The following is a 12,450-nucleotide window of genomic DNA, read 5'->3' on the forward strand; positions in this document are numbered from 1 at the left end:
TATATCACATAGATATATATATATATATATATATATATATATATATATATATATATATATATCTAACAGCAATCACACTCCTATCAAGCCAAGCCAGCCAGTACATGCTGGAACCTAGGGATGATAGGAGTGTGAGTACAGCCTCCCTATGCCATGCTACCACCACCACCCCCTTACACATCCATGCTATCACACACACACTCATTCACAAACATTTAAATACTCATTCATTCCATTAATCACACATACTTGCTCATAAACCCTCCCCCACCCCCTTACCTGAACTGCAGATCTCACTCGAAGACTTCTGCAGGGGCCCGGCTGTGCGAGCAACTGCTCTGGCCTTGCCCCCAGAGGAAGGAGGGGGAGGCAGAGTTATGTGACACTCTGCTAGCTTCCTGTTCTCCTGCTGCTGTTAGAAGAGACGCTGCTCTGGGCACCAAAGCACCGGTAAGCAGCCTGGCCCCAGCAGACATTTTTTTGAGGTCTGATTAGAAGACCTAAAACTTGGTGTTGACCATTCTTAAAATCTCCCTACCTTATCTACTGTATTCTGCTTGTCCCAGTGTGTTCAGTTTTGACTCCTGGTGCACTTCTGCAAAGGGTCAGGGCTTCTTGTCACACCCGTTACCCCAAATGGAGAAACAGAGGCTAGGCTCTCCCAGTGACTCGTCTCGTTGTCTGCACTATTCTGGCTACTTCAAGATTTGCAGAGAAAGGTGCAGAAACACGTCTCTCTGGAATTCTGTCTAGGTGGCTTCTGAGGGTACTTCCGCAAAAAAATAAAGTCACAAGGAAAAGCTTCCCCTGTTCCTCCAATGGGGAAGCAGGTGCACCGCTCTTTTGCAGAAGTGCACCTGGAGTCAAGACTGAGGACACGCTGAAGTCAGAACAACATACCAGACATGGAATGTCTGCGTGAAAGGAGACAGGCCACAACCTCTATTTAACCCCTTCAGGACCGGGATTTTGATACTAACGTGTCGCTAAAGGACCAGAGCCGTTTTTGTGGTTTTGCCATGTCTTTCTTCAACTGTAATTTCTCTCTTATCAATTGGTGCACCCACACAAATCATATATTGTTTTTTTCAGCACAAGTAGGGCTTTCATTTGAAACCATATTAAGCTGGGTAGTACATTGTTTTGTTTGAAATAAACTGGAAAAAGTGGGGAAAAAATGAAAAAAAAGCATTTTTTTACAGTTTTGTATACATACAAATTGTACACACATTGAACCAATGGGAAAAAATTATCCCAAATATATTCATTAAGTTGTCCTGATTTGGAAACCACCCAACATGGCCAGGATTTTTATCTATTTTGACCAGTATAGGGCAAATATTGCAAGGCATGCATCACGTTTTTGAAATGCAATTTTTTTCAAATTTGGCATGGTAGTCTAATAACTGCAATAGTTGTCACAGATACTGATTATCCCCCCAAAATTATATGTTTATGAACAGTAGATAAGTCAAGGTGTACAACTAGGGTCATTTTGACACTTTTCAAACAGGGATTTTATCGCCAATTGCTGCCAAATTTTGAGGTATTTTTATATTTTTTTGTTTTTTTTTTGCATATGTTGCAATGTTGCTTTAGATTTTATATTATATTTTGTATAGAATATGTGCAACTGCAGAAAAAAACCAAATTGTGTTCACCAACATCCCCCGGTTCCAACAAGGCCTCACATGCATGGTTCATGCATTTTTTGAGGAAGCTATGAGGGCAAAACTGGAACATGTGCATTTTCGTTTTCAAATTTGGAATTTTCAGAAATTGGTTTGCTGAGCCCATATCCCATTTGGGACATTTTGGAAGCCCCCCACTGTAAATTACCCCATAAAAGTATATATTTATGAACAGTAGACGAGTCAAGGTGTTCAACTAGGGTAGTTTTGACAGTTTTCAGCCAGCCATTTCTTCACTGATGTCTGCCAAACTTCACAGGGAAATTATTTTATTGCATTTTTAACGCGTACATTTCAATGTTGCACTGAATTTCTTGCACACCATAAGTGCAACAGTGGAAGAACACCACATTTTGTTCACCAACATCCCATGAGTCCAACAAGGCCTCACATGCATGGTTCATGCATTTTTTGAGGAAGCTATGAGGGCAAAACTGGAACATGTGCATTTACATTTTTTATAATAATTTTTTTATCAGATTACTTGTAAGTGACAGGTTTAGGCCGCTGACATCAATCAGGGAGACCGATCAATAATCAGCGACTTAAAATGTCACCGACAAGTGATCAGGTAATAATTATGATTTTTTTATTTATTAATAATTTGTGTTTTTTCATAATTAACCTAGATGACCCCTCTCTCTTTGTAGAGCAGGGTCATCCATGGGCTGCCATAATGATCCGATCACTCCTATTGGCTAGGAGCGATCTGATCAGCCCAGCATTTGACCTGGAAGCACCCTGGACTTTCAGGTCAGTGCTGTTAATTTTTTTTATTATTATTTTATTAATTTTTTATTTATTTATTTATTTATTTTTTTTATTTTTCTTTATTATTTTTTTTTTAACTCTTTCAATGCTGATGCTCCATTGAAGCACAGCATTGACTGATATTTAGTCCCCACAAGCTTGTGGGGACTAATATTAACCCCTGCAATGCTGCGATGGGGGGGTCATACACAATCGCAGCATTGAAGGGGTTAATTGAGGAAGAGGGGGGGTAGGGGTTAACTGAGCAAGGGAGGGGGTGGGGGGCTGGTCTCCACACTCATGTGGAGACCAAAGAACCCTGTCTCCCTGTCCCTGAAGCTGCCTCTGGCAGCTGGGACACAATCTCCAATAGACTGGAGATTGTAGGGGAGGAATCTCTCTGATCAGTCCTACAGGACTGATCAGAGGACTTCTGGGGGGTCGTTTTTGCTGTTGCTGGTCTGCCTGGGCTTCCAGGCAGACCACCAGCAGCAGAGCCCCCTACAAAACGGGATTAACCCCTTCAATACCGCGATCGCGGCATTGAAGGGGTTAACGCTGCACTGACGCTCTCATGGAGCGATCAGGCAGCAGGGGGGTGTTGGATCAGGTCCCCACACTTGTGTGGGGACCCATTCAACACCCCCCCCCTTCCCTGAAGCTGCCTGTGGCAGCTGAAACCGCGATTGCAGATTTTTCTGCAATCGCTGTTTCTGCCTACAAAATCACTCCGTGGGAGTGATCGTAGGCTTGGGGGCGGGCTTAGACAGGCTGTGCTGTCTGCCCAGGAGTCCTGGGCAGACAGCAGCAGCAGCGCTCCCACGATCACCGCGATTGTGGTGATGTGGGGGCGTTTTTTGGAGGAGACGTACCTGGTACGTCCCGGTCTACCGGTGACTGTTAACCAGGAAGTACCAGGTACGTCCCGGTACTGAAGGGGTTAAAGTAGGGATAATGGATAATGGAGAAGTTCTAGAATGAATCAGAATACTCATAATTTTGATAATAGGACCTATTCTATCTTGCTATATTTAGAGATAACGTCATATTCCCCAGTGTTTAGTTGTTTGACAACCTTAACCCCTTAAATCCCAGGGGTTTTTGGTACCTCAAAGCCCAGAGCAATTTTGCCATTTTTGGGGTATGTCGGTTTAGCGATGATTCTCTTTTCCTGTGAATAGTGTACCCATGTAAACTATATATTGTTTTTTCAAGGAGAGATAGAGCTTTCGTTTGATACCATAGTTGGATGATTAGCTGAAAATTTAGAATGAGAAATTTAGTAAAAACTAGCAAAGATTAGAAAAATAAACTAATTTTTTTTTACATTTTCCCACGGAATCCTCACAAAATTAGGTAAAGTGATGGAAAATCCCCTCCAAGTTTATCAATTCAGGTGTCCTGATTTCAGAAATACCTAATTTATATAGATTTCCCAGACTTTCCCAGCACCAGGGAGCATACTATTAGGTGTACAATTTTGTATAATTTTTATGCCTATGGCTTAACGGGTTTGGTGGTTGTGAACAGGGGCAGGAGGGTTATACTGGCTAGATGTTATGCTAGGGCAATGGGATGTAAGGTTTTTTTAAGAATTTTTTTTATTTTTTTGTATATATTTTTTTTTATTTTTTTTTTACATTTTTTTGTTTTTTTTATATTTCTTTTTTTTTTTTTACACAGTAATGGTTAGAGGTCCTCCTAGGGACCTCCTGAACATGCCAGTGATGTCACAGCTCACATTATAATTTTTTTAGTATTATTTATATTATTATTTTAATGATTTATTTAATATTATTTTTAAATGACTAACGTTTTTTTTTTCTTCCAGCTTTTCTGTTACAGGACGGGAGGGGGAGTGAGAGAGATGGTTTCTCACTCCCCTCCCCGCGATCCCCCTGCACCGATCACACTGATACTTTATGTACCATAATTTAACTTCCCAGCAGTCTAGAGCTGTCTAATTGCAGGCATCGCCCCTAAATGTTTTAAGACAATTTTTTAACAAGATTCTGCCATATCTGAAGTTAGTGGTCTAGACATCTGGGAAGTTAAATTAGGGTACATAAAGTACACATTTCAAGAAACTACACCCCTTGGAGCTTCAAATGAGGGGTTACATGTATTTCTAGGACAAAAGTTGAGTGCACAAAAGGATGGAATATGTCGCTTTGGCTAGAAAATATGGTTAGAAAAAATAGCGTCATGTTCATTTGTGTCTTGCGCGCTCCAGGTTTGTACTAGAAACACATGCAGCCCCTCATTTGATGCGCCAAGAGGTGTAGTTTTTGCAAATGTTTGTTGCATAATGGAAATGGGCACTGTATGCTATTAAATATCAAATGCTTCTTCTTTAATACAGCTTGCTAACTTTTGCATTTTTTGCGTTCCAAATTGAAATCCTGTATTCTCAAACACTGGGGAATATGACATTATAATCTCTGAACACGCATCATGGCAAGATAGAATAGGTCCTGTTATCAAAATGAGTATTCTGATTTCAAAAGTGTCGGGTAGCAGTGGAGATTGTGTGCGCGCATTGCGCAGACGGTCACCAGCTGCCAGAGGAGGATCCAGGTCTCCTGTAGTGCTGCGGGTGATCCTCCTCTCTGGCAGCCAGTGAACGTATGCGCAGGCTGGTACTTCTTCTGGTGCTCCACCATAGAAGCCCCTGCAGGTCATGTCATGCCTGCACTCCATCATAGAAGCCCCGGCAGCAGAGGAGGTTGCCTGCGTGCATCGTGCAGACGCCCACTGGCTGCCAAATAGGAGGATCCTGGTCCTCCTAGCCTTATCGAGTAACTATGGTATTTAGATCTGTTAGAGGTTCACCACTGAGGCCATCCATTTTCTAGTTTGGAGGTGGAGGTTTGGACAATTCTACAGGAGCCTACAAAAAGGTTTTTGTATCCATTAAAAACCCAAAACAATTACTATACTATACATTTGGCAGGGCAAATACTTACAGGGCTGGTTTAGTTTGTATTCCGTTGCCTCAAATTTTTATCTTTGTGGTTGTTTGTAGAATTGCTTTTCCTGCAAGAGGCAGAAGCACACAATTAAAATGTAACCATGAGAATTTGTTTTCTGATAGGTAGGGCATTGCACATACACATTTAAAAACTCCCTAACAAAACCTATTTACTCCAGCAAAGTAAAAAACAGACTGAAAATATACAATCAAGGAAGTCTTTATTTGGGGGAAAATGATGGAAAATGATGGAAACAAGGAACTTAAATTGTCATATCAATTTAATTTTTTCATGTAGGGCAGCTAATGGAATGCATTCATGTTGTGTACATATGTCATGTACTGGCAGTATGTAGCTTATCTAGGCTTTCATAGCCCTTAAGACTATTAGGAGTTGCAAATAGTTGATTTGCTTTGTAAGTTTTCTTTGCTGCTGTCCCTCAGATAAGTGCATGAAAAATTTGCTGCTGTGAATTGTGTTTTCACTTGTTTTATTAAATGTGTGCATTATTTTGCTGCTGTTACATTGTGGGGTGGTCTTTTATCCCTAAAAAAAACAAGTTATGCAGGTTAACGTTGAAGAAAAAAAGGTGCATGTCTGGAGGCTGCCATTGTTGAGAGTTCTATTTCGGGTGGCTCTGAGCCAAATGTTTATGGCAATGCTAATGAAGTCCATTTCTCAGACTTTCATGAGTGTTTGCATGGGCGATGAAAACTGAGCCACTGCATTGTGTGCCACAGGCAGTATGATACAGAGTCAGGTTGTTTCTCTACTAGATTGGGCTGAGATAACAGAGCTAAAACCCATTATGCAAGAACTAGACTATTAAAGTCACCATATAATCAGATACTAGTAGGGGAAAATTTGTGAATCCTCTTTAAATAGGATGTATTCAAAGCTGAAAAAAAGTTCAATGTAAATTAGCAGGTATACTCACATTGGTCCAGCTGGTTCATCATCTGCAGCACAGCAATGCAAGAAGAAAAGAAAGACAGTTGTTAATACAAGATAATAATCTACATAGGAGTATCTGACACTTGCTGTGTGGAGGCTTCAGTCACTTGAACTTTACTAATAAATGGCTGGTTATGCAATTTAAAATGAAATTTAAGCCAGATATCAACCATGAAGTACTGCAACTGTAGCGGACAGATTGTTGTCCTCTAGTTCCAGTGGTTCACTCAGAAGATTAATGACAAGACAAACCCAATACTTCAGTTGTAAAATCCTGCTGGTTGTTTTCTTGCAGTGGGGTTGCGGGTGTAATTGTTCACCCACTATTTTGTAGAATCCAATCTACGCAACACTTCTGGTTACTAGACATCACTACTTAGGCATCCTACTTAAACAGGAGTGGAGGGTTTAGTCTAAAGTATAGAGTTGATTACATTAAATTATTAATGTACCATCCCACTTCTTTCCCCGCCAGACTTCAGCTACTTCTTCTCTTGTACCTGCACAGCTTATGGCATGTTTCGATTATTTTGGAGTTCCTATAGTTGAAGGACCCACAAATACTCAAACCTATTTTTTCTTCATACACTCCCATCTTAAGTTTGGAATCCCTAAAGATTGCTAGCATTTCTACCGCTGTAAAATTTAGGGGATTTTCACTGAAGTCTTGAAGAAATTAACAGCAGGATTCCACAAGGAGACTAGTGCACATGAAGCAAAATGATGGAGGTTACAGTATCCGAAACTGTTGGCACCTACATAAGCAAGGGAGTAATATGATCAAAAATCAGTATTACTCCCTCTCTACCTGTTGGCAACGCATGGAGTCAACAGGTAGCCAAAAAGAACAAGTATCTTGGCGAAAAACAAAATACAAAAATGATAAATTTTATATATAAAAAGGAAAAGCTATGAACAAATAAACAACTGCATAAACAGTCAACAAATCTTTGCCCACAGATGTCTGCCAAAATTGGCAAATGCATTTGAAAACGGACAGTAAAGTCAGACGTGCTGTATTGATGCACAGGAATACTACACTTACACAAAGGGCCTGAAAACACACAGCAACCAGATTCCTGTACACACAAACAGGCAAAATACCCAAACCATTCACTGGTAGAAAATGTATTACTTCAGGGGGGAGGGCATTAACTCACAAAGAGGTGCAAAATCAACACATTTGACATGGGTACAGTACCACATATGTGAAAGCTACCCTTCTTGCCTCTTCCTCACCCAGCCACCTTTGCTCCCACAGAACGCTAACTATGGATCAATACATTTATTTATGCGTTTCTACACCATAGATTCCCAAACAGCTCACACATGGGACATATCTTATGATGTCCCTTCTTAGTTTAGACTCTACCATGTTGGAAGAGTCTTCGGTCCTCAGCAGTATGATGCTAAAATCTGTCCTGATGGTAGTAATTAAAGGACTAGTTTGGAAATGTCCGCTTCGTGAAGAACTGTTATTTATGCTTTCACAATAGTGAGTGTGAATTACTATAAAATTGCCATACAAAAAAAATACATGTTCTACACAAGTCAGAACAATTTATCAACGTTAAATGTATGACCTGTTAAAAGGCAGACATGCATGCTATACTTAAAATTGCTGTCTAATGCGGTTAAAACATTCCTAGAAGTCTACACAGCATTACTATGCATTTCCAACAAACTATGAAGGGATTCACTTAATTTTAAAGAGATGAGAGCAAGGTATTAAGATACCTGGCATATACTTTAGTACAAGCAAACACAAAAAGTCAAAGCATTGGGAAGTACATAAATCCATATTAAATAATCCGGTAATGAAGTGTTTAAGAATATAAGACTAGGGTCAACTGGTCCGTTTTTCATCACATCATTATCTATAACAAAGTAAGTTACGGATTATATAAGAACGTACTTATTACCATGGTGTAAAGACATTTAAAGTGGCATTCCATAGTTAAGTTATACAACATACTTCTTCCAGTTAGAATTATTTTGCCATAAGGTTGTATTGAAGTGCATTAGGAGAAATCTATTTTTTGTACGGTTTTTGTCCTAAAGGCTCCAATCCTCTTAACTAACCTGACTTTTATTTATGTTGAATATCACATATACAATTGTATTCAGTTTTAACATTAAATGCTGCCCAAACACTTCAGTTTCATTGGGGACATCACCTAAATTTAGATTGTATTAGTGCCTTGGTGTATTGCTGCTCGTTGCTAGAACGACGAGATTCTGAGTGACATGAGGAGGGAAGAGGGAGGAAGCGGAAGTTAGAGAAACTTTTCGTTTTAAGAAACACAAAATTATCAAAATAAAACAAACACCCCAAACAGAAAATTAGTTGTGATAAGTGGATGAGGGAAACTCAGTGTTCACATTATGGGATTGAGCAGTCCCAACAACGGAAGCAAGATTAGACAAACTGAAAAGCATGCAGAACTCTCACTTACCACCATATAATTTAGGGTTTGATGCAATTGAAGGGGGAAAAAAAAAAAAAAAAAAAAAACAAAAAAAAAAGTCACAGTAACCAACAAATATTTGAGAACCTGGTGTCCTGGATTCCCCCTCCCAACCAGGAAAACAAACACCCCTTGAAAGGGAAACCAGAGTTTCTGATCCAATCTGTGCTGCTGAGAGAAGGCAAGCAGAATGTGAAGCAGAAAGGAAGCAATGGTGAAAAGGGGTCCGTGTTATAAGGAGTGTGTTCTCTGACCAGTAGGACTCAAATTACCCATCTAGCAAGCAGACCAATCAAAAAGTAGAATGTCATCTTACATATACAAACATAATGTTTCAATAAATGCGCAAACTATCATACAGTACTGTATAAAAGTTTTAGGTAGGTGTTAAATGCTTCAAAAAATTTAGACATTTAATAAAATGCAAAACAGAAGAAAAATCTAAATCCCACCAATATTTTGTGCGACCACCCCTTGCCTTCAAAGCAGCATCAATTATTCTAGGTACACCTGCACACAGTTTAAAGAACTCAACAGATTGTGGTTCTTAAAGATGTGAAGAACAACAGACAGATGGTCATACCATCCCTTCCAGTACTCCTTGTTCTTTATGCTGAAGATGATTCTTAATGACTTTGGCTGCATGTTTGGGGTCATTGTCATGCTGCAGAATAAATCTGGAGTCAATCACATGCCTCCCTGATGGTATTGCACAATAGACAAGTATCTGCCTGTAGTTTTCAACATTGAGGAGACTATAAACTCTGACCAAATACCCATCTCTATTAAAGAAATGCAGCCCCAAAATTGTGAGGAACTTCCATGCTTCTCTGTTCCCTGCAAACACTTATTCCTGTACTGCTCGCTAACCCTTCGGCTAACTGCCTTCTGTTACCTCCAAATATTTCAAGTTTTCCAAGGTACATGCTGCCATTTTCTGTACCCCAGTTCCTGTGTTTCCATGAATATTTGAGTCGCTTGGCCTTGCTGACATGTCAGTGTATGGCTTTTTGGCAAAAGGTTTTCCATGGAGACCACTTCTGCTCAGGCTTTTCCAGACAGATGAGTGTTACCAGGGTGTGTTTTTCTGCCAATGCTAAGCTGATGGTACAGCTGGACATCTTCTGATTGTGAACAGAAGCAAGCATGGTGTGCTTTCCATCTGCTGCACCAAGTTTTCTTGGTTGGCCACTGGGTCTATGGTCATCAACATTGCCAGTTTCTGGTGGTGCTTTAAAAAAGCTTGGATAGGACATCTGGAAACCCCTGTCTGTACTGGAAATTCTACCTGGGAGACACCTTGCTAATGCAGTATAACTACCTTGTTACTGAGTTTGGCTGTTCCCCACAGTTTTATTCCTCCTACAAGAATTATTTCTTAGATTAATGATTGTGTTTCAACCTACATATTAAACTGATGATTAGCACCTGTCTGGTATAATTGTTTAATCATACACCTAACTATATGCCTACAAAATCCATGCGACTGCACCTAGTAGAATTGATGCTGTTTTAAAGGCAAATATTCAAATTTTTCTGTTGTTCAGTTACATTGTTTTAATGATAAAAATAAGCTTATTAACATGTTTCTGAAAGCATTCTTATTTTACAGCATTTTTCACACCTGTCTAAAACTTTTGCTGTATTTAGTCCCAGGTCTTTAGATTAGTTACTATGCTGTTATACAACCTTTTTAAAAACTAAAAAAGAGTTGTTACTAGTCATCTGAGGTTAATAGTCTTCAATTGCATCCTGCTCGAGTTTTGTAAAAAACCTTAAGAAAAAAAAATGCACATATGGAACAGAACTCCCGTTTCTATTATAAGATTCTAGAGAACTGTCAATTGTAATTCTCAGATATAAAACGGTCAATCTTTGTGAAATTGCCAAACATTGTAAAGCAAAAAAAGAACCTGTCTAAGTTAATGTTATCTTGCACTTCTGAGATCTCCTAAAGTCAAGCAATTAGAGCATTCATATTTGATAACTTAGATCATCTACTGGTTACATGCAATTAGTATGTCGTGCACAGTCCAAGGCCAGGCACAATCCAATAAACAATCACCTGCTTCAAGGCCTAGCTTGAACCAGCAAATTAAATTGCACCCAATTACCTAGAAAGCTGTAACTAAGTGTGATGGCAAGAAGTTAAGAATCAAAGCATTTAATATTAGAGCTACAGTCCAGCTCTCTTTTTGCATGGGTAACTAGGTTAAGCCAAAAGAAAACTTAACATGATCCTTGATGAAAATGCACTGCTATGGTTCACAAAACAAACAAAAAACACTATTAACTTTCTATTTTGTCAGAGGCCCCAGAGCCAGTCAGGTTAACAGAATGAAACTATGCATGCTTAATTCTGTGTATATTCCAATGACAAATAAAATCCAGAAAATGATTTTGGTAACAAAGTGTTAGTTTTACAATGCATTCAGTAAATCCTGCAAACATCCTACTTTTTACGCAATGCAAAAGCTATATCTTGATTAGTCAAGATACTTTAGCTGTGTGTTCCATGCCCACAGCAAGATGACATAGGCTCAGTCTTAAAGAAGGAATCATACAAACCTTAATGTGAAAAATTAGAAAACCGTTCAAGTTATTCCAGAAGGAACAACTTACTTAATTTCATACAAAGAAATTAAGAACTTACCTGAAATGTGAAAGTGAAAAAAATGTGCAGATAAGGTTTGCTAGAAATTTTCTGTAAAATTTGAATCGGGCATTCTTAATAGATTCAAAAGAGTATTATACTGGATTTTACAATTTTACTTGTTATTGCTTTTGAATAACCAAAATGAAAGCCATGTATGTCAGCTTCCCATCTTCCTAGCAAGAAGAGGTCTATTTTTTTTTTTCTTCTTCACTTTGTCCTCTCCAAGCCTAGGGTTCATTCACTAAAATGGGAGTTGGTTCATGGGTTTGCTTCTCTCAAGAAAAGCTAGAAGTATAACTTTAAATCAACTCTTCGGCTATACTATACATTATGAAAGACCAACTGTTGCCAGTCAACCTTTCAATGTGAATAATGTTGAACAGACTTGCAAACTCACTTTAGTGAATATATCATTAAGCCTCCATGATAGCTAGTTTGACAGCCCATAACCAACCCTTATTAGCTTAATTTCCTGCAGACACCCTGTTGGTGTTAATAATGCATTCCCCCACACCAGTCCACAATGCTAAAACAAACCTTGGAGATAACAAATAGTCTCTGTTCTGCAGCTTAACACACATGCACTCTCATTAAGTAGGCCGATAATCAAGGCAGCAAATACCAACAACATTTCCTCTGACATGACCATCAGGTGTAGTGTTGGATTCAACACTGCCTACAGTAAAGCACATTCACATTTCAGGTGCAAACGACCATTAGGCAAACTCATAGGTAAGTAGAGAATAAAGGGTATTATCTGCAGACCTGTTATATGACACCTTTAAACAAATAAATAAAAACCACCTAGCATTTTCCATGAGTGAACTAATAGGAGTATCTGAGTGCTACACTCATAGCAGCAAATTACTTCAGAAGACGCCAGTGCAAGGAAGGGAGTAGTTATTTTGTTATTTGTGTTTTTATCTATGCCTTAAACAAATGGTAGTCTTGTATTTCTT

The 12,450-nt window shown here is 39.1% G+C and overlaps 1 protein-coding gene across 1 annotated transcript in view; it reads right to left on the reverse strand.

The window, feature by feature from the left end:
- NPTN (neuroplastin) overlaps positions 1–12,450 on the reverse strand; it is a 37,140-nt gene that overhangs the window by 2,345 nt on the left and 22,345 nt on the right. The window contains exons 7-8 of the mRNA XM_053465026.1: positions 6,351–6,372; positions 5,408–5,477 (exon numbers count right to left, since the gene is read on the reverse strand). Coding sequence (XP_053321001.1) covers positions 5,417–5,477; positions 6,351–6,372 — 83 coding nt within the window. The 3' untranslated portion in view covers positions 5,408–5,416. The remainder of the gene's footprint in view (positions 1–5,407; positions 5,478–6,350; positions 6,373–12,450) is intronic.

The sequence above is a fragment of the Spea bombifrons genome, chromosome 4, assembly GCF_027358695.1.
Source record: "Spea bombifrons isolate aSpeBom1 chromosome 4, aSpeBom1.2.pri, whole genome shotgun sequence".
Taxonomy (NCBI): Eukaryota; Metazoa; Chordata; class Amphibia; order Anura; family Pelobatidae; genus Spea; species Spea bombifrons.